Source organism: Salmo trutta, chromosome 26 (assembly GCF_901001165.1).
Source record: "Salmo trutta chromosome 26, fSalTru1.1, whole genome shotgun sequence".
In the NCBI taxonomy this organism is placed as follows: domain Eukaryota; kingdom Metazoa; phylum Chordata; class Actinopteri; order Salmoniformes; family Salmonidae; genus Salmo; species Salmo trutta.
In genome coordinates this window covers 11,028,263-11,050,178 of record NC_042982.1, presented here as the reverse complement: position 1 = coordinate 11,050,178, position 21,916 = coordinate 11,028,263, and the positions used below count along the sequence as shown (strand labels likewise).

General features: G+C 43.9%; 2 protein-coding genes across 8 annotated transcripts in view; one reads left to right on the top strand and one right to left on the bottom strand.

Moving 5' to 3' along the window:
- Positions 1-1,099: 1,099 nt before the first annotated feature.
- Positions 1,100-3,996, top strand: LOC115163110 (uncharacterized). The gene is made up of 5 exons (XM_029714731.1): positions 1,100-1,514; positions 1,864-2,202; positions 2,399-2,590; positions 2,809-2,837; positions 2,935-3,996. Exons 1-5 carry the CDS (start codon positions 1,466-1,468, stop codon positions 3,037-3,039), a joined length of 714 nt encoding a protein of 237 aa, XP_029570591.1. The 5' UTR covers positions 1,100-1,465; the 3' UTR covers positions 3,040-3,996.
- Positions 3,997-4,359: 363 nt separating this feature from the next.
- The window catches only part of LOC115163109 (rap1 GTPase-activating protein 2), a 58,149-nt gene continuing 40,592 nt past the window's right edge, over positions 4,360-21,916 (bottom strand). For all 7 annotated transcript variants that reach the window (XM_029714724.1, XM_029714725.1, XM_029714726.1 and 4 more), the window contains 15 exons: positions 21,752-21,805; positions 19,714-19,797; positions 19,437-19,537; positions 18,042-18,171; positions 17,682-17,837; positions 17,209-17,280; positions 15,079-15,165; positions 14,535-14,675; positions 12,077-12,223; positions 11,629-11,741; positions 11,317-11,415; positions 10,958-11,078; positions 9,921-10,029; positions 9,471-9,541; positions 4,360-7,016 (listed from right to left, as the gene is read on the bottom strand). In XM_029714724.1, the coding sequence (XP_029570584.1) occupies positions 7,008-7,016; positions 9,471-9,541; positions 9,921-10,029; positions 10,958-11,078; positions 11,317-11,415; positions 11,629-11,741; positions 12,077-12,223; positions 14,535-14,675; positions 15,079-15,165; positions 17,209-17,280; positions 17,682-17,837; positions 18,042-18,171; positions 19,437-19,537; positions 19,714-19,797; positions 21,752-21,805 (1,494 nt within the window). In that variant the 3' untranslated portion in view covers positions 4,360-7,007. The remainder of the gene's footprint in view (positions 7,017-9,470; positions 9,542-9,920; positions 10,030-10,957; positions 11,079-11,316; positions 11,416-11,628; positions 11,742-12,076; positions 12,224-14,534; positions 14,676-15,078; positions 15,166-17,208; positions 17,281-17,681; positions 17,838-18,041; positions 18,172-19,436; positions 19,538-19,713; positions 19,798-21,751; positions 21,806-21,916) is intronic.

The following is a 21,916-nucleotide window of genomic DNA, read 5'->3' as shown; positions in this document are numbered from 1 at the left end:
ACAGACAATGGCAATTGAGTGGACTGGTGCGTTTTGGCACCAATAGTTTCTCTAAAATAGAAATAAACACCCTTGGGATAACAGTTTCAACCGCTTACCGATCACTGTACCTGTACACAGCCAATCTGTAAATAGGAAACCCAACTACCTCATCCCCATATTGTTACTTATCCTCTTGCTCTTTTGCACCCCAGTATCTCACATCATCTTCTGCACATCTATCACTTCCAGTGTTAATGCTAAATTGTAATTATTTCGCCTCCATGGCCTATTTATTGCCTTACCTCCCTACTCTTCTACATTTGCACACACTGTACATAGATTTTTCTATTGTGTTATTGACTGTACGTTTGTTTATGTGTAACTCTGTGTTGCTGTTTTGTCGTACTGCTTTGCTTTATCTTGGCCAGGTCGCAGTTGTAAATAAGAACTTGATCTCAACTGGCCTACCTGGTTAAATAAGGTGAAATAAAAAAATGAATAAAAAACATGCCCCTTGGCATTTAATAGTATGCCCGAGACTGGTGAGGACATGGGACCTCATATTAGAGGATCATCAGAGTCAGTACAGTTGAAGCTCTATACCAAGTTATTCAGTTGAAATGTGACAATCATTGTGGAATGTATGTATACCGTTCTTATTATTCCGTAATAACTCATTTTGTTGCTCTCATTTTACATTTTGAACTACCTTGCGGTTGGCCTGAATTGGTTCGAAATATAGCCTAGGGTGGATAGAAGCAACAAGGAGATTTACTATACGACATGGTCCATGCCATTACACAATCTTCCTTTGAAATAGAAAAAAAACGAGATTCAATGTACAGACACAATCAAAAACCTACACATTTAACACGCTCTCTTCTTGGTTTCCATGGAAATGTATTCTTTAGTAAATGTAATGCTGAACGTATTTTCTATCTAAGGAGTTAATAATTGTGCCCAACCCACAGAATTTGGGGTTCAGCCTGAGGAAGGATGTGATTTGTCTTTTGGAGTTGGAGAGAGAGAGCGATAGTGTGTGTGTGTGTGTGTGTGTGTGTGTGTGTGTGTGTGTGTGTGTGTGTGTGTGTGTGTGTGTGTGTGTGTGTGTGTGTGTGTGTGTGTGTGTGTGTGTGTGTGTGTGTGTGTGTGTGTGTGTGTGTGTGTGAACTTCCTTCCTTACTTCCAACTCGACTGAGGCAGCTGGTGGAAACCATTTCGCAATTGCGGAGAGTACACTCCCAACGAGGGAGAAAAATGTCATGAGAAAGTGAGAGAACAATTGAAAAACGAAGAAAAACTATTTGTATACGCCTGGTAAAAGCACAGTAGTTATTGCGCTGATAATGTTCGGTCCAGCTTCCTGAGGCACCAGGATATGTCTTGGGGCTGCTCTATGGAACCCGTCATGAGCTCATACAGGAGAAAGTAACTAGAAGGGGAACGCTGAAGAAAAACGTACTATTCTAAGGGAAAGAAAGACATGTCAAACTGTCTGTTTCTCTCATTGACCTGTCTATGCATTCTCCCGGGTAAGTCCAACTACTTTGTTTAGGATTCCTGACAGTTGTGGATATAACCTTGGTTTTAAAACCATAAGTAGGATGACCAACAAACACCTGAAACAGCTATCTAGGATGTCACTCAAGAAAAGGAAGGACAAGTAATCAATCAAACAATCTAATCAAAATTGATGTACCATCTGCTTTCCTACAAAAGAGGTATCATGAGAAATAACTACTCTCAATTAGTTCTCTCTCATTACTATAAATGTAGATTGCTATTAGGATAGTCATTGCTGTAGATGCTGCTCCTCTATTGTCTAGTGAATTGTTTATATCATATTTATGTGTTCACGTTTTTCAACTTTTGTTCCCTCAGGTTATGATGCAGAGGAGTGTGTGACTTCTGTCTTGGCAAAGAGAAGTTCTGTTAACGTACCAAAGGGGGGCACTCTTTCCCTATCCTGTGTTGTTCAGCATTGTGGAGATGATGGCTGGACAGGAGGATGGGGTCTGTCAACAGAGGGACAGTTCCTTCTCTTTAGTCCCACTCCAAGGCATCATCTCTCCAACGTCACGTTGACAACCAATAGAACCCGTCTGCTCATGGACATCCTCAACGTCAACCAATCAGATTATGGAATGTACCAATGCCAGATCACCTGGGTTGAGGGATACACCAGCGTTGGACATATGACGCATGTGAACATTACTAAAGGTAGATATGGTCCTTCTATTGTTAATCAATTTCATGCAAGTAATGTACAGTATATTTTTATTTTTGTCCACACTTTGTAAGATTTACCCCCTAAATAAGAAACAATCACAGAAAATGACCACTCCACATTCCGAGATGACAAGTAGACTGGTATGTGCTCTGATATCATTGATTTTGCTGTACCTTTTCTCTGTAGCCATACCACCCACATCCGTATGGAAGGGCTATTCCAGGGTGGTGGTGTATGTAAGTATCTGTTTGGTAATCACCCTGGTTTTGGTTCTGGGTCTGGCTTGCCATGTAAGGTCAAAGGTCCCATCTCAGCCCCCACCAATACCACTGCCTAACCCCCCACCACGCTCCCGAAGCGCACGCGAGGACAAGCCCCGTAAGACATCTCTTTCTTTATCGATACAATTTCATAACATCTTGCTGCAGTATGTTGACATGCACATTTCTACCACAGCACTGTACATGAACTTGATATCCATTTGTACAGTTGATCGTGTCTACTGCTTGTTTAAAGGCCAAGTCTAATGCTAATTTGTGAAGTGCCCAATTAGGTGTGCATTAATTCTGCTTTTGACTCGTATCTTTTCTTTGCAGCCACACCCAAGCCTAAACCAAAGATAGAGGTGGGTATACTTTGAATAATGGCTTCTGAATGCCCTTATCCTTAACCTTTTTCTAGAATGTTTCCTCGGGCTAACTTGAGTGTCTGTTTTCTTGCAGTTGGTCTATGCAGCTCTTTCAAAGGGCTGCCTTGAACAGCCGAATCCTAATCCTCAACGAGAAGCTGCACAGCCCACAGTCTACTCCTCTCTCCGCTTCTCCTGACCAGGGGCGGTTCGGGGGGGAGGGGGGGGGCCCTAAATGTGGAGTATGAAATAATTTTTACATACCTAATTTTTGCTATCGTTCTTTTTTTACATCCGTTATTAGACAGTGGCAACGCGGAACACTAATGATTATGAACATGGTCTTTTGCCTGCTAATGCCTGCAATGCAGTGAAGAAAACGATATGACAACAATAACGTCTAATGTAACTGGCCCCTCTAACAGTACAACTGGCCCCAGCTTGGCCTCCCCCAGTTGAAATGGTCTAGAACTGCCACTGCTCCTGACTCAGTCAGACTTTATATTGTAGAGACCTCAACCCAACTCCTATCTAGCACACACTGGTTGAATCAACGTTGTTTCCACGTCATTTCAATGAAAGTACGTGGAACCAACGTGGAATAAGGGAAAGTGAAAGGGGGATACGTAGTCAGTTGTACAACTGAATGCATTCAACTGAAATGTGTCTTCCGCATTTAACCCAGCCCCTCTGAATCAGAATAGACGTTGAACTGACGTCTGTGGCCAGTAGGTAGTGACCTCGTCAAATGGTTGGATCTCTTGGCGTAAAGGCTTAGGCGTTGGGTTGACAGTCGCTGGTCCCGGGTTTGAGTCCTGACCAAGGCTATCCCCTGAATTCACAACCATATTCACCACCGCATGATGTAACAGACTGTTTTGACCAAGTGGTCACATTTCAGAGCTCTGGATTGAATGATTTCAGATGTGTTCTGATTTTGTATGTGTCATGCAGTAACTGCTATCCACGCACTCAGCTAGATCATGATGCCATGCGAAAGTCATCTGAGAATATAATCTATGTTCAATGTTCTAAATAATGATTTATGCAACTGTCTTTTATTTGTTAACACTGTAATTATTATGTCATTTGTGGAAACTACTTTCTCTGCCATGTGTTTAAATAAACAAACTAGAGCTGATGTTCCATACCAAAATATTGCCACTGCTAAGCAAAGTAGAGCGACTTGTATTAAATGTTTCCCCCTCCAAACAATGTTCCATGTAAAGCAGACCTGGGTTCAGATACTATTAGACATATTTCAAATACTTTGAGTGTTTGCTCTAGCCTGCCTGGAGGACCAGAGGGGTGAGGTTTGCAGATTTTGGACTATTGCATTGGTCCATTAAGCCAGGGAAGCTCAATCAGGCACATATATACATTATTTAAGATGATTTCAAATAGTATTTGAACCCTAAAGCATGCCATGTCCCTTTTATAATTAATGAACAGACGAGAACATGTAGATATGCCTCTGTTCCTTCCTGTGAGGCCACTGAATTAAGCAACACAACACAAATTGACACAAAATACAACATTTTATTTTATAATAAATTCTTAATGGCACATTACATAACGAAATATACATATACATTTGTAGGCTTTTTAAATTAACATTTATTTTCATTTGACCTATTTCATTAATTTAATCTGCAATTACATTTTTACATAACATCAATAGCAAAAGATAAAATCAATAAATTATGGCCTTATTAACAGAGAGTAGGCTGAGGGGCACTTGTGGATGCCCTCTACGAACTAAAAGACTAGTTCCTATTTAACTTTCTGCCCTGCTCAACTTTCAGAGTTTTTATGTACCACATAACAGAACTCCAGTCACAAACACTCCAGCGATAAGAATGAACCTCTATACAGCTTTAGTGCATGGATATTCTCCCAAACTCAAATATGATTTGGTCACATCAATGGAGACCTTGCCATTTCGATGCGTTCCTGGGTGAAGACATTCACACATGATTAGTTTATAATCATATAGCTTTACAACATGGTCAAGTTGTATGATAATAGATTTTGGAACTACAATGCGCTAACATTGTTTTTTGTTTTTTAACATCAACTGTTTTTTTCTGTTTGCTTTTAGTTAAGATTGAAAAATGAACCATCAAAATCACAAAGCGTTCAATCACACTTCCAAAATATGTAAGATCCCTTTAAAATATTCTCTGGCCAATTATTTATTTTTGGAGAAACGTTAGTGAGAGAAAAAAACCCATTGTGAAATGACTTGAACTACTAAAAATGATTTGCATGGAGCAGTCTGTGTGTTTCTCAGCTATGCATCCTTTATAAGCATACATGTTTTCAATTAACATTGATTAACTGGGTGAAATACAACGGGATGTTTGTATAAGGACATGTGAAAAGCAGACATGGGTTCAAATACTATATTAAACCATTTCAAATCCATGATCTGTGCTTGATTAACTTGCCTGTCCCAAAACTGCAAACCAGGCTGGCTAGAGCACACACTCAAAGTATTTGAAAGATTTCATATAGTATTTGAACGCAGGTTTGGATTCATCAGACACCCACAGCTAAACATAAACCAAATAAACCAAATCCAAACTCTCTGCTCAACCTCTCACATAGTGAGAAGCACATGGAAGGTGAAATGGTTTCAGATAGATTGTAAGGCGCGACTTTGGCTAAATTAAGCTTGTGACAGAGCGCAATGGCATTTTTCTTTTCATGTGAGCAAATCCACAAATAGAGCACTTGGTTTATGAGGATCAAGTCCCTTTCTTCTGCAGCTTAAGACAAACTTGAATACTTCAAAACTGTTTGATGAGGATTGAGCCATAGAGATAAAGACTGTATCTATCAATTCCATGTCAATTCAGGAAGTTAACTAAAATTCCAATTCCAATTGTCCTCATTATATTCATATGAGATAAAAAACAAAAAAGGAACGGAAATGGAATTGACCCCAACCCTAGCATCTATCACTATTGTGGATTGATCCATTCTATTGACCTGCGTTGACTGTGCAGCCGATACATACTGTATGTGAGGCCAAGGGGTTAGATGACCAGCATTACAACAGGTGACTCAAAAAGCAGCTAAACTACTGCAGCAAGAACTCCTTGTTAGGCAATAGAGGACCTGTCCCCAAACAGACATACTGGGGCAAAGGCAAGAGAGACAGTCCCCCAGGTTAACAACAACATCCCTTTCTGAAGGATAGTACAACAACTTACACCAACCTGGACCCAGATATGGAGATCAGAACAGAAGAGGACAACAATAAACAATCTCTGTAATCTGAGAGATGAGTGCAGCGGAAAAGTGACCTATCACCACAGTTTCATAAATCAATGACGATGAATGTTGTGAGGTTAAAGGCCCAGTGCAGTCAAAAACGAGATTTCCTGTGTTTTATATATAGTTCCACACTATGAGGTTGGAATAATACTGTGAAATAGGGAAAAGGATGATAATGCCCTTTTAGTGTAGGAGCTGTTTGAAAAGACCTCCTGAAATTTCAGACTGTTCTGCTGGGACAGAGGTTTGGCCTTCCATGGTGACATCACCATACGGTAAATTGGTTAATAGACCAATAAAAAAGAGAGTTCCAAACCTCTCTGCCAATAATAGCTCATTTTCAGTTTTCCCTCCCCACAGGCCTAGCAAAATTCTTGCTTGAGAAATTGCCTTTTGCTAAGAAGCTAGTTTTGTTTCTTTTTGACAATTTTAATTGAAAACAATCACAGTAAGGTACTTAATTGTTACCCAGAAATGATTAGATATTGAGATAAACATGCCTGCATTGGACCTTTAAACCTTGCCTTGTCTAGATGTATCAGGTTAATGTTACAGATGAGTATTTTAATCAGACTAGCGGCCAATAAAGATGTGGTGTGATGTCAGCAACACATGGAACCTCTCACTGTGAGCTATTTCTGTACCAGACATGTCGAGAGAGAGATACTGAGAGGAACCTTTTTTTCACCACTTCTTAGTTGACTCACAGGACTCTTCCTCCTTTCCAGCTCAGTATCTGTCTGCGTGTGTGCTCTTAAGTCATGAAGTTCCCTTAAGTCATGAAGTTAAGTACATTTTGGGATTCCATTGTGATGCGTTGGTGATGTTGGGGATGTTTTTTTGCTCCAACAGCCAGTTTGTCCCTTTTTTGGAATATCCAGATTCCTACTCGGACTGCAATAGAAAATAACATAAATGTCCCATTACAACAATATCATCATCATCATCATCACTATTCTAATGAGAGATCAAGCTGACAGGTTAATGCAGGATCTCTAGCTAGATAGTGTACTAAAGATAAGAGATGAGGTATGCAGAGCAGACAGTGTAGTGAAGGGACTGGGATACAGAACCTAGCTCAGAGCAGACAGTGTAGTGAAGGGACTGTGATACAGAACCTAGCTCAGAGCAGACAGTGTAGTGAAGGGACTGTGATACAGAACCTAGCTCAGAGCAGACAGTGTAGTGAAGGGACTATGATACAGAACCTAGCTCAGAGCAGACAGTGTAGTGAAGGGACTGTGATACAGAACCTAGCTCAGAGCAGACAGTGTAGTGAAGGGACTGTGATACAGAACCTAGCTCAGAGCAGACAGTGTAGTGAAGGGACTGTGATACAGAACCTAGCTCAGAGCAGACAGTGTAGTGAAGGGACTGTGATACAGAACCTAGCTCAGAGCAGACAGTGTAGTGAAGGGACTGGGATACAGAACCTAGCTCAGAGCAGACAGTGTAGTGAAGGGACTGTGATACAGAACCTAGCTCAGAGCAGACAGTGTAGTGAAGGGACTGTGATACAGAACCTAGCTCAGAGCAGACAGTGTAGTGAAGGGACTGTGATACAGAACCTAGCTCAGAGCAGACAGTGTAGTGAAGGGACTGTGGTACAGAACCTAGCTCAGAGCAGACAGTGTAGTGAAGGGACTGTGATACAGAACCTAGCTCAGAGCAGACAGTGTAGTGAAGGGACTGTGGTACAGAACCTAGCTCAGAGCAGACAGTGTAGTGAAGGGACTGTGATACAGAACCTAACTCAGAGCAGACAGTGTAGTGAAGGGACTGTGATCCAGAACCTAGCTCAGAGCAGACAGTGTAGTGAAGGGACTGTGATACAGAACCTAGCTCAGAGCAGACAGTGTAGTGAAGGGACTGTGATACAGAACCTAGCTCAGAGCAGACAGTGTAGTGAAGGGACTGTGATACAGAACCTAGCTCAGAGCAGACAGTGTAGTGAAGGGACTGTGATACAGAACCTAGCTCAGAGCAGACAGTGTAGTGAAGGGACTGGGATACAGAACCTAGCTCAGAGCAGACAGTGTAGTGAAGGGACTGTGATACAGAACCTAACTCAGAGCAGACAGTGTAGTGAAGGGACTGGGATACAGAACCTAGCTCAGAGCAGACAGTGTAGTGAAGGGACTGTGATACAGAACCTAGCTCAGAGCAGACAGTGTAGTGAAGGGACTGTGATACAGAACCTAGCTCAGAGCAGACAGTGTAGTGAAGGGACTGTGATACAGAACCTAGCTCAGAGCAGACAGTGTAGTGAAGGGACTGTGATACAGAACCTAGCTCAGAGCAGACAGTGTAGTGAAGGGACTGTGATACAGAACCTAGCTCAGAGCAGACAGTGTAGTGAAGGGACTGGGATACAGAACCTAGCTCAGAGCAGACAGTGCAGTGAAGGGACTGGGATACAGAACCTAGCTCAGAGCAGACAGTGTAGTGAAGGGACTGTGATACAGAACCTAGCTCAGAGCAGACAGTGTAGTGAAGGGACTGTGATACAGAACCTAGCTCAGAGCAGACAGTGTAGTGAAGGGACTGTGATACAGAACCTAGCTCAGAGCAGACAGTGTAGTGAAGGGACTGGGATACAGAACCTAGCTCAGAGCAGACAGTGCAGTGAAGGGACTGTGATACAGAACCTAGCTCAGAGCAGACAGTGTAGTGAAGGGACTGTGATAAAGTTTTGCTACTGTCCCTGATGCTGTATCATATCCTAATGACTCTGGAGGAGAACAGTGGGTCACTTCAAGACTGCATTAACTGAGCAGTGTGTTTGTCACACATGTGGCACGATAGAGTAGAGTACAGTACAGTGTATAGTAAAGTATATAGTATATTTTAAACTGGGTGGTTGGAGCCCTGAATGCTGATTGGCTGACAGCCGTCGTATATCAGACTGTATACCACAGGTATGACCAAACATTTATTTTTACTGCTTTAATTACGTTGGTAAACAGTTTCTAAAAGCAATAAGGCACCTCGGGGGTTGGTAGTATATATACCACAGCTAAGGGCTGTATCCAGGCACTCAGCGTTGCGTTTAGCCGTGGTATATTGACCATATACCACACCCCCCCGTGCCTTATTGCTTAAGTATAGTACAGTGCAGTATAATATAATACAGTACAGTATAGTATATTACAGTATAGTACAGTACAGTATAGTACAGTACAGTATATTACAGTATAGTACAGTATAGTATAGTAAAGAACAGTATAGTACAGTACAGTATATTACAGTATAGTACAGTATAGTATAGTACAGAACAGTATAGTACAGTACAGTATATTACAGTATAGTACAGTACAGTATAGTATAGTACAGTGAGACATCACTTACGGTTGTGGAGTGGCTCATCTTGTCAAAGCGGAACTTCAAGTTTGACCTCGGAGACATCTTACTCTTCACATCTGGAGGGAGAACAAGATAAAGCCTCCGTTAACAGAGGAATACATAGTCTATTATTAAGTTTCAATCACACATTGAGGATGAGGAAACATACTCGCAAACAATCACGCAAGTAACGTGTGCTTCCTGATAGTAAAGAATGTGAACAAACCCACTACTGCCCTCTACAGTGTAACATATGGATACAGAGGGCATAGAGACCTACAGTATATATATAACAGAGATGGTTCAAAACCATACTCATGTGTTGAGCAAGCCTGATGACTTGCAGAATGCCTAGACTTTAGCCCAGAGGGCTAACACGGTCTTGTGGTGCGCAGGAGACCCAGGTTTGGATCCCGGTCAGTCACACCTAGGTGTTGTGTCGTGTATCAGTGTTACCTGTGGGACTGCGACACATGATGAGGGGGGTGGCCGAGCCTTGGCTCTCCACGCTGAGGGAAGGGAAGGGGCTGAACACGGACGACGAGGCTATGGATGGGTGGATTCCCTGGGAGAGGAAGAGGAGGAGGAGGATGACGATGAGGAAAAAGAGGAAGAGGAAGGAAAAGAGGGAGATGAGGATGAGCTGTCAGGGTGAGGGTAGTCATCTATTTGTATCCTTCTACTGTCACACACACTACAGAATAGGGCTACTAACTCAAGGCCGACAGACTTTAGCTGGAATTACTACAGATGGTCGGTTTTCAGCACTGTGCTGCTCTTGTGCTCTCCAAAACTGCTCCAGAGGGACACACAAACTCCAGCCTTAGGTTAACAGAGTTCTGTTCAACAGCAAAACTGTAAACTGAGCTGCGAACTCTGGAACAACAGTTTTGTGTGTGTAAACACTGATCTGTTTGTGTAACGTGTGTATGATACAATAACGATGTGACATTCTCATCCTTTGCCAAGCGTGCGTGATTGACAGCCAACACACTATGATCCAGAGAGAGTGACAGAAACCATAATTGACTTAATCACCAGCTGTCATGATGTTGCATCCCCTCTATTTCTTCTCTCAATGCTGCCAGATCCTCTCACATCATTCCAACTGTGCAATTTGTTGATGCCTTCATGCAGTTAATGATAAAACAAACACGGTCCATATACGATTCATCATTTTGGATCCCACCACTTCTGAGCACCGCAGGCCTATGATCTGCCCAATTATGTGCCAGAAGCACCATGCCAGTCCTGATCTAAATGCTATGGCTCAACCAAGCCCACCTCAACACACCCCACTCCCCTACCCCTCTGCTCTGCTCTACAGCCACCTCTCACCCTGTCTCCCAGCCCACTGCCTCATTGCCCCCCTGCCTCCCTACTCCCTATCCCCCAACCCTCAGTCCATCCTCCATACGCCCTCAGCACAATGCCTCAAGGGCCTCCCCCTCCCCAGCCCCCTGTCTCTCCAGTGGCGTGGCTCGGGCCCTCACAGTGTCAAGCTCCTCCAGGGCCTCTCCCTCTCCGGTGGTGCTGCTGAAGCTGCTGGTGCTGGAGGAGGAGCGGGAGATGTTGGGTCTGCTGCTGTTGCAGTCCTTCAACTTGAGGAACGGCCTGGTGACAGGAGGTAGAGGAACAGCATTAGAGGAGAGGAGAGGGGATGGGAGGAGACGAGACGAGAGGAAAAGATAGGAGAGGGGAGGAGAGGAGAGGGGATGGGAGGAAAGGAGACGAGAGGAAAAGAGAGGGGAGGAGAGGGGATGGGATGGGAGGAGAGGTTTACAAAGCATATGCACACCTCATGCACACCTTGTGTGTTCATGTTCAGTGTTTTGTTTGTGGTTCATCTCACCTCTCCTTGTTGGGGCAGATCTCTGGCGAGCTGGGGTTGGACGACGTCTCTGATCTCCCTTCCTGTCCGAGCGGGCAGATGTCTGGGGTCTTTTGGTCACTGCAACAACATACAGACCAAGTTAGCAGATATGACAGATACACAATGACATAACAAAAGCTTCAGTATTAGTGATGGTAAATACACAAACCAAAAGTTGACCTGAATGCAAAGCCTGGTCCCAGATCTGTTTGTGATGTCTTGCCAACTCCTATGGTCATTAACAAAACAGCCCAAACAGATCTGGGACCAGGCTATGGAAAGCCTGCTGACCTGCGTGCGTGTCTGTCCGAGGGGCTCTCTGTGCTGGAGTGGAGGCGCGGGAAGAGGCCTGAACGACGCTTCACCGGACTCTTTAGGGGAGACTTGGCTGACAGCATTGGCGGCTGGAGAGAGAGACACAGCACTAACAAGCAGGCAATATACAGCTTTAAGAGGCTGATAGAGCTCAATTAAGGCAGATTTGGGCTACATTGTGATGGACCACTACCCTTCACATATAAAACAGTTGAAAATACATCAGTACACCGATAATATGATTATGTTACATGGATGGGACTGTTTGCAAAAGTACATGTTGATGTCATGACTCATTGGAGCAAATGTTTGCAAAACGTGCAATTTACCACGAGTTGTGTGTATGTCTAGTTTTATTTGTTTGTAAATATGACTTTATGACCTCAAGCACTCCTCCCCCTCCACCCTCTCCCCCCCTGCTCACCGAGAAGGTACTCTTTGTGCACTCGGTGCTCTGCGGCAGCCCCCCTCCACTCAAGCTGGCCGGGACCCCCCCTCCCACCCCTGGACTCCGGTGACGGTGGGACCCCACCATGGTCTCCATGGAGTGACTCCGGACGCGCATCGCACGCTAGGGGACAGGGACAGAGATGGGGACAGAGACGGGGACAGAGGAGGGAGCGGTGACGGAGTGAGAGAGAAAAGAGGACAGAGGAAGAGAAGGGAAATGAGTACAGTCATTATCTCAGCACACAGTTGAGACAAGCACAGTACCCCTGGATGGAGAACATGTTCTGGGGTAAAGGAGCCTTGCTTAAGGGCCCAACCCAAGGGGGAATATCATTAGGATGTGAACCCAGCAGCCCTCCAATTGCCAGATCAATTCACCCCATTTTTTCCAGCGCCTGGCCCGGGATTCGAACTGGTCCAAATACCTACTGCAACTAAACTCAATCTGTGTACTCATCAATTTCCAAAGCTCTTTGACTGTGGGGTGTATTAAACTCTCATGGACAGACGACGGAAACATCGAGCAAATGACCAAATTACGCAAGATTAGGTGAGTATTATAGATTCTTTTTAAGTATTCTATTGATAATGTGGTTGGGTAAAATGAATGTATCTGATATTGATCAAACCAGATTTATGTTAATGGGAAGATCAAACCTGCTATTACAATATACTGTCAGCAGAGAGTGCACTTCTCCTACACAGAGGAATAAGGAGCGCAATGCAGTGCATGGATAGTGAGAGATATGACTGTAAAGTTCCCAGTGTTGGGGAGTAATGAACTACATGTAGTTCAACTAGTAATTAAACTACATTTAGCAGCAGCTTGATGGTAGTTGAATTAAATTAGAATCTAGGCAGTGTTTCAGTAGTGTTTCACTAGTGGAACTACACGCTACTTTCCTTTCTAAAATAACATAAAATATGGATAAACAAGAATGTCCTTTCTTTTTTGGCATCAGACCTGCCTAATTCACAGTTGAAACATGTTTGGCAGGCTAAATTACACATTGTGTTCGCATCTTGACTACAGAATCATCCCGTTTTTTTTTTTGCAATTTGTAGTCTACGACATTTCAGATTTAGCTACGATAATGTATCACAAAGTAGTTTGGGTGTAGTGAACTACTTTTTCAAAGTAGCTTTCGTTAAGCAAACTACATCGGTCTTAAAGGTAGCTTTAGTGTACCTTAACTTCTTCCAGTGTGAAATAATTGGTAGCTTGATAAAATATATTTTCAAAGTAGCTTCCCCAACGCTGAATATGACTGATAATGATGTTCTGTGAACTAGGCTACTATTTGAGTTCACTGAAATTGTGAAGGAAATCATCACAAGCCTTATGATAACGTGCCATCACTAGTAGGTCAGACTAAGGGAAATAGGGGCACTGGGTTTCAATGTTAGTCTCCAGGGCATAAAACACAACAAACAAAACCACCGGAACATTCTTTATTGAGTGTTTCAATGTTTGGAGATGATTTCAATATGTGATATGCTTTGTTCTGATTCTCAGTCAGTATGATACAGTATCTGCGACGACAGGTAATAGACAATGACTGCTGTTGTAGAGATGAGCACAGCCTCCCCAGTGGTTGAATGAGTGGCATGCAACACACACCTCCACACTGCCTGTGAACACAGTGAGACACCATATGGTCAGACAGGGGGGATAGGGGAGGGAGGGAGAGCGACGGGTAAGGTGGTACGATGATTAACATCCCGTAATCTCAACCAACAGCAGCGTGGCGGGAGACAGAGAGGGAGAGAGGGAGAGAAATAGAGAGGGGGTCCGTGTGTGTGCGTGTGAGTGAGAGAGAGAGAGAGAGAGATACAGAGAGAGAGGGAGAGAGAGACAGAGAGAGAGAGGTAGACAGAGAGAGAGGGAGACAGCGAGAGAGAGGTCGACAGAGAGAGGGAGAGAGAGACAGAGAGAGAGAGAGACAGAGAGAGAGGGAGACAGAGAGAGAGAGGTCGACAGAGAGAGAGGGAGAGAGAGACAGAGAGAGAGAGAGACAGAGAGAGAGGGAGACAGAGAGAGAGAGGTCGACAGAGAGAGAGGGAGAGAGAGACAGAGAGAGAGAGAGAGACAGAGAGAGAGAGAGACAGAGAGAGAGGGAGACAGAGAGAGAGAGAGGGAGAAAAATAGAGAGGGGGTCCGTGTGTGTGCGTGTGAGTGAGAGAGAGAGAGAGAGACAGAGAGAGAGGGAGAGAGAGACAGAGAGAGAGAGAGACAGAGAGAGAGGGAGACAGAGAGAGAGAGGTCGACAGAGAGAGAGCGAGCGAGAGAGAGAGAAAGAGAGGGCGAGAGAGACAACTTCAGTAGACAACTAGATAGGTGAAAGAGAGGGTGCGGGACAGGTTCAGACAGGTTCAGACAGGTTCAGACATGGTGTCAGATGACGAGGTAAAGAACTGTGTTAAAGAGTCACCTTGAAGGACTCCAGCAGTCCCCCATGGCCCCCGTTCTCCAGCTTGTCCTCCTCCCCAGCCTGGCCAAGCCCCAGAGTAGTCTGGGTCTGTCTGTGGAGCTCATCGTGAAGGTTATCCAGCAAAGCAGCTCGCGTCCGCCCCTGGAACACACACACACCCACAGACACATGTACACACACACGCATAGAGACACACAGACACACACAGACGCACAGATGCAAGCAAACACACACACGAAACAACACCACCAGGTATCATTTAAGAAGCAGTGGTAGAGGTGATTGAGATAGATGAAAGAGATTGAACAACACCACCAGGTATCATTTAAGAAGCAGTGGTAGAGGTGATTGAGATAGATGAAAGAGATTGAACAACACCACCAGGTATCATTTAAGAAGCAGTGGTAGAGGTGATTGAGATAGATGAAAGAGATTGAACAACACCACCAGGTATCATTTAAGAAGCAGTGGTAGAGGTGATTGAGATAGATGAAAGAGATTGAACAACACATCCAGGGTGTCTTGAGTCATCTGCCCCTCTCACCTCTAGCTTGGCAAACTTGTCAGACTTGTAGCAGGCGTTCTCTGCATTGATCAGCTTTGTCAGCAGGAAGTCGCGGAACTCAGGACCCTGGGGAGAGAGGAGAAGGGGAGGGGGAGGGGGATGGAGGGGGAGAGGTGACTTTCATCAGCACCATACTCATCATCATTTGGTCGTCTGGAGTCGACGGGACGAAAAGGACTGATACAGCGCCTTCAGAATGTATTCACAAAATGTTCCATATTTTGTTGTGTTACAGTCTGAATTTAAAATGGATTAAATTGAGATTTTTTATCACTGGTCTATACACAAAACACCCCATCATGTCAAAGTGGATTTATGTTTTTAGATAAAAAGTATTTCTAAATGAAAAGCTCAAATGTCTTGAGTCGATAAATATTCATAGTCTTTGTTATGACAAGCCTAAATAAGTTCAGTTGTAAAAATGTGCTTAACAAGTCACATAATAAGTTGCATGGACTCACTCTGTGTGCAATAATAGTGTTAAACATGATTGTTGAACGACTACCTCATCTCTGTACCCCACACATACAATTATCTGTAAGGTCCCTCAGTCGAGCAGTCAATTTCAAAACACAGATTCAACCACAAAGACCAGGGAGGTTTTCCAATTAATATTTTGGAAAATATTTTTTCCAAAACTTGCATCTTGTATGCAACAAGGCACTAAAGTAATACTGCAAAAAATGAGGCAAAGCAATTCACTTTTTGTCCTCAATACAAACTTTTATGTTTGGGACGTATCCAACACAACACATCATTGTGTACCACTCTTCATATTTTCAAGCATGGTGGTGGTGGCTGCATCATGTTATGGGTATGCTTTTTTAGGATAAAAAGGAATGGAATAGAGTGAAGCACAGGCAAAATCCTAGAGGAAAACCTGGTTCAGTCTGCTTTCCAACAGACACTGGGAAACCAATTCACCTTTCAGCAGGACAATAACCTAAAACACAAGGCTAAATATACACTGGAGTTGCTTACCAAGATGACATTGAATGTTCCTGAGTGGCCTAGTTACAGTTTTGACTTAAAATCTACAGCAAGACTTGAAAATGGCTGTCTAGCAATGATCAACAACCAAGTTAACAGAGCTTGAAGAATGTTAAAAAGAATAATGTGCAAATATTGTACAATCCAGATGTGCAAAGCTCTTATAGACTTACACAGAAAGACTCACAGCTGTAATCACTGCCAAATGTGATTCTAACATGTATTGACTCATGGGTGTGAATAGCTATGTAAATGAGATATTTCTGTACTTCATTTTCAATACATTTGCAAAAATGTCTAAAAACATGTTTTCACTTTGTAATGGGGTATTGTGTGTAGATAGATGGGTGTGAAAAAATATAATTTTATCCATTTTGAATTCAGGCTATTACACAACAATATGTGAAATAAGTCAAGGAGTATGAATACTTTCAGAATAAACTGTATATGATGGCAGGTTTCTCATCAAATTTTCACTGTAAATAACAATGGGAAACTTTAACTCCATCTCTCTCTCTGTGTGTGTCTTTATCCCTTTCCTTCAATCTCTCTCTCTCTCTGTATCTTTATCCCTCTCCTTCAATCTCTCTCTCTCTCTGTATCTTTATCCCTCTCCTTCAATCTCTCTCTCTGTATCTTTATCCCTCTCCTTCAATCTCTCTCTCTCTGTATCTTTATCCCTCTCCTTCAATCTCTCTCTCTCTCTGTATCTTTATCCCTCTCCTTCAATCTCTCTCTCTGTATCTTTATCCCTCTCCTTCAATCTCTCTCTCTGTATCTTTATCCCTCTCCTTCAATCCCTCTCTCTTTATCCCTCTCCTTCAATCTCTCTCTCTCTGTATCTTTATCCCTCTCCTTCAATCTCTCTCTCTCTGTATCTTTATCCCTCTCCTTCAATCTCTCTCTCTCTCTCTCTGTATCTCTATCCCTCTCCTTCAATCTCTCTCTCTGTATCTTTATCCCTCTCCTTCAATCTCTCTCTCTCTGTATCTTTATCCCTCTCCTTCAATCTCTCTCTCTCTCTCTCTGTATCTTTATCCCTCTCCTTCAATCTCTCTCTCTATCCCTCTCCTTCAATATCTCGCTGTATCTTTTTCTGTCATTTGCCCTCTTGCTTACCTTCTTGAAGACTGCTGGATTGGGGAGAGGTGGGCCAAACGGAGGTACATCCTCCCTCGCTGTAACAGACACCTGCCGGCACAAAGCAATTCATGTCACACATTTACTGTATAGAGAGTCTGGCTGAGGTAACTGCTACAGTGTAGCTTCCGTCCCTCTCCCTGTCCCAACCTGGGCTTGAACCAGAGACCCTCTGAACACATCGACAACAGTCACCCTCGACGCATCGTCACCTATCGCTCCACAAAAGCCGCGGCGCTTGCGGAGCAAGGCGAACAACTACTTCAAGGTCTCAATGCGAGTGACGTCACCGATTGAAACGCTACTAGCTCACACCGCTAACTAGCTAGTCATTTCACACCGGTTACATAATATCCATGCCTTAAAGGCCCACTCCGGAATAAATAAAAAATACAATTTTGCAAATATCACATAGTGAGCCTGTAAGGCTCATAGTAGGATATAGTACTGACCTTGTATGTAGTGTGTTCAGTACCAGGGTTCTCCACCTGCACCAGCACGTACGCATGGAGGAAGTTGGAGGCGATCATGTCAGGCACAAAGGGGGTGGCGTCTTCCTGGAAGACCGCCGCCACGATGTCATTTCCTATGTGCCTCTTCCTCTGGAGCTGAGGGACAAGAGCACAGTGTTCTGTAAACAACTTAGGACTGTTTGACTGTATGTTCTACAGTATAATTAGTCACAAGTATTAGAGAAAGGTGTGAGGTGAGAGGGAAGAGGAAACAGAGGGTGTTCATGAGTGACACGCACACACAAAACACCTACTGTAATCACTGTTATTATGCTGTATGTTGTGTAGCGTGTTCAGTACCTGTTGTACATCTCCCTCAGTGAAGGGTAGTTTAGTGGAGACGTGGAACATCATCTCTCTCTGTCTGAAGACGGTGTAGACGGACTCAGAGCCTGTCTGACCGTGAGATACATCCAGACCACCACGGAACCTAGGAGCACAGTGACAACACAATATGATTAGCAATTCCATGACGTTCAATTATTGGGTAGGGCCACGTGACAGGGAAAACTCCTGGCCCTACTCATGATGAATGGTAGCAGGGTAGCAGTATATATCCCTCCCTCCCTCCATTCTCCCTCTCTCTCTGCATGAACTCTCTCTCTTGCTCTCTCTCTCTCTGTGTAGTACCTACATGACTTAGATAAATAAAGGTTAAATAAAAATAAAACTCTCTCTCTCTCTGTCCCTCTCAGTATTGGAGTAGTAGTAGAGTTGTCTCTGTGTCTCTCTCTCTCTTTCCCTCTCTCCGCCTCTCTCTCTCTACCTCCTTCTCAGAAGTAGAGCAGAAATAGTAGAGTTGTATCTACAGTACCAGTTAAACGTTTGGACACACCTACTCATTCATTGGTTTTTCTTTATTTTTACAATTTTCTACATTGTAGAATGATAGTGAAGACATCAAAACTATGAAATAACACATATGGAATCATGTAGTAACCAAAAAAGTGTTAAACAAATCAGTGAGATTCTTCAATGTAGCCACCCTTTGCCTTGATGACAGCTTTGCACACTCTTTGTGTGCAAAGAGTGTGCAATTTTCTCAACCAGCTTCACCTGGAAAGCTTTTCCAACAGTCTTGAAGGAGTTCCCACATAATGCTGAGCACTTGTTGGCTGCTCTTCCTTCACTCTGCGGTCCAACTCATCCCAAACCATCTTATTTGGGTTGAGGTTGGGTGATTGTGGAGGCCAGGCCATCTGATGCAGCACTCCATCACTCTCTTTCTAGGTCATCTAGCCCTTACACAGCCTGGAGGTGTGTTGGGTCATTGTCCTGTTGAAAAACGTCATCCCAAACCAGATGGGATGGCGTATTGCTGCAGAATGCTGTGGTAGCCATGCTGGTTAAGTGTGCCTTGAATTTTAAATAAATCACTGACAGACTCACCAGCAAAGCACCCCCACACCATCACACCTCCTCCTCCTTGCATCATGGTGGGAACCACACATTTGGAGATCATCCGTTCACCTACTCTGCGTCTCAGAAAGACACGGCGGTTGAAACCAAAAATCTCAAATTTGGACTTGTCAGACCAAAGGAAAGATTTCCACCGGTCTAATGTCCATTGCTCGTGTTTCTTCTTTAGTTTTGCTGTCTTCACTTTTATTCCACAATGCAGAAAATAGTCAAAAATAAAAGCCCTGGAATGAGTAGGTGTGTTCACATTTTTTACTGCTACTGTATGTCTCTCACCCCTTAAAGTCATTCAACTCTATGTTGTCTCCCAGAACACTGAGGAACTCTCGGAAGGCTGGCGTCTCCTCGTTGTTCCCAAACAACTCCTCCTCTGACGTCTAGGATGGAGTGATGAGAGGAGAGTGGGATGAGGGGAGAAGATTAAATGGGAGAGTTTTTTACGTATGGGGTTCTATGCACAATGCAGGTTACAGGGCGAAAATAAATAGCATGGGATTGATAAGGAATAAACTGAAACACCATTTGGCAATAAAAACCTGCATTTCACACTCACCTGACCAAACTTCTGGTAGATGACACCAAACTTAAAGGTATTGTTCACTTCATGTTCGTCATAACCTACTATCAACTGAGAGCCCTGAAACCAAAAACAACAAAAATGATAAGGATGTGCACGTACATATAATATCCAGTTATGTGATAAAATCCCTCCATGACTCGGGCAGACATTTACACTACATATACAAAAGTATGTCGACACCCCTTCAAATTTGTGTATTTGGCTATTTCAGCCACACCCGTTGCTGACAGGTGTATAAAATCGAGCACACAGCCATACAATCTCCATCGACAAACATTGGTTGTACAATGGCCTTACTGAAGAGCTCAGTGACTTTCACCGTCAAAGGATGCCACCTTTCCAACAAGTCAGTTCGTCAAATTTCTTCCCTGCTAGAGCTGCCCCAGTCAACTGTAAGTGCTGTTATTGTGAAGTGGAAAAGTCTAGGAGCAACAACGGCTCATCCGTGAAGTGGTAGGCCACACAAGCTCATAGAATGGGACTGCTGAGTGCTGAAGCTGTAGAGCGTAAAAATGATCGGTCCTCGGTTGCAACACTCACTACCAAGCTGCCTCTGGAAGCAACCTCAGCAAAATAACTGTTCGAAAGGGAGCTTCATGAAATGGGTTTCCATGGCCAAACAGCCACACACAAGCCTAAGACCACCGTGAGCAAAGCCAAGCGTCAACTGGCGTGGTGTAAAGCTCGACACCCTTGGACTCTGGAGCAGTGGAAACATGTTCTCTTGAGTGATGAATCACACTTTACCATCTGGCAGTCCGATGGACAACTCTGAGTTTGGCCGGATGCCAGATGAAAGCTACCTGCCTAGTGCATAGTGCCAACTGTAAAGTTTGGTGGAGGAGGAATAATGGTCTGGGGCAAATTTTTCATGGTTCAGGCTCCTCAATTCCAATGAAGGGAAATATTAAGGTTACAGCATACAATGACATTTTAGATGATTCTGTGCTTCCAACTTTGTGGCAACAGTTCGGCAAAGGCCCTTTCCTGTTCAGCATGACAATGCCCGCGTGCACAAAGCGAGGTCCGTACAGAAATTATCAACCCCATCGAACACCTTTGGAATGAATTGGAATGCCAGGCATATTCGCCAAACATCAGTGCCCGACCTCACTAATACTCTTGTGGCTGAATGGAACCAAGTCCCCGCAGCAATGTTCCAACATCTAGTGGAAAGCCTTCTCAGAAGAGTGGATGTTGTTATAGCAGCAAAGGGGGGGGGGGGGGGGGGGGACCAACAGCACATTAATGCCCATGATTTTGTAATGAGATGTTCGACGAGCAGGTGTCCACATACTTTTGGTCATGTAGTGTATGCCTATCATGTCTGGGGAGGTCAGGGTTGTATTCAATAGGCACCAAACAGAAGAAAAAAACGACTAAAACAGGGCGGGACTACTTGGACTTGTCCAATAAGAAATGCTCATTTCCATTTTACAGCTGTAATAGTTTTCCGTTGCATGCTCTAATGAACATGACCCAGGACCACTGTGGGTTGATTGTGGCCATTTTGAAAGGCAGTCAGCTGAGACCGGTGGGGGATGGGAGTGGAGGAGAGGAGAGGGGGAGCAGTCTGAGCAGACTGTCATAATAACAGATGAGTTCTACAGGACCCGGAGCAGAGGCACAACAAGCAGCTCCATCATCCAAATGACCTCTGAAGTGATGAACAGCTCCTGGATCAGATCTGTCTTTAGCACTGCCAACACCACATCAGTAAGAGAGAACAGAGGGGTCAGGCTGTATAGTGAACCAGGTGGAAGTTGGAGTATTTTCATTAAGCAGCAAATGGAAGAAAAGGGACTGAAAAAGCGAGACTACCTGGACTTATCCAATAAGAACCACTTGTGTTCCATTGCAAAACGTTTTGAAAACGCTGCATGCCCCAAAGAAATAGAACTGCTAGGAAATGATTTCTATAACATGACCCAATGAACACGACCCTGGTTCTATGGCTACTGTAGTAGAGGTGGAAGCGCCTGGCTGAAAGGAAACTGTGGAGCAGACTCACTCTGGGGTACAGGACCGGGTTGAACTTCAGGCCAGTCACATCGTCGCAGAGAAGCTGAAACACAGACAAACAGATAGATACAGATTCATTTGAAACCACAGTGACGGAAACAAATCGATTTTAGGTTAAAGGGGCAATCTGGGATTGGTACATACCTTTTTGGAC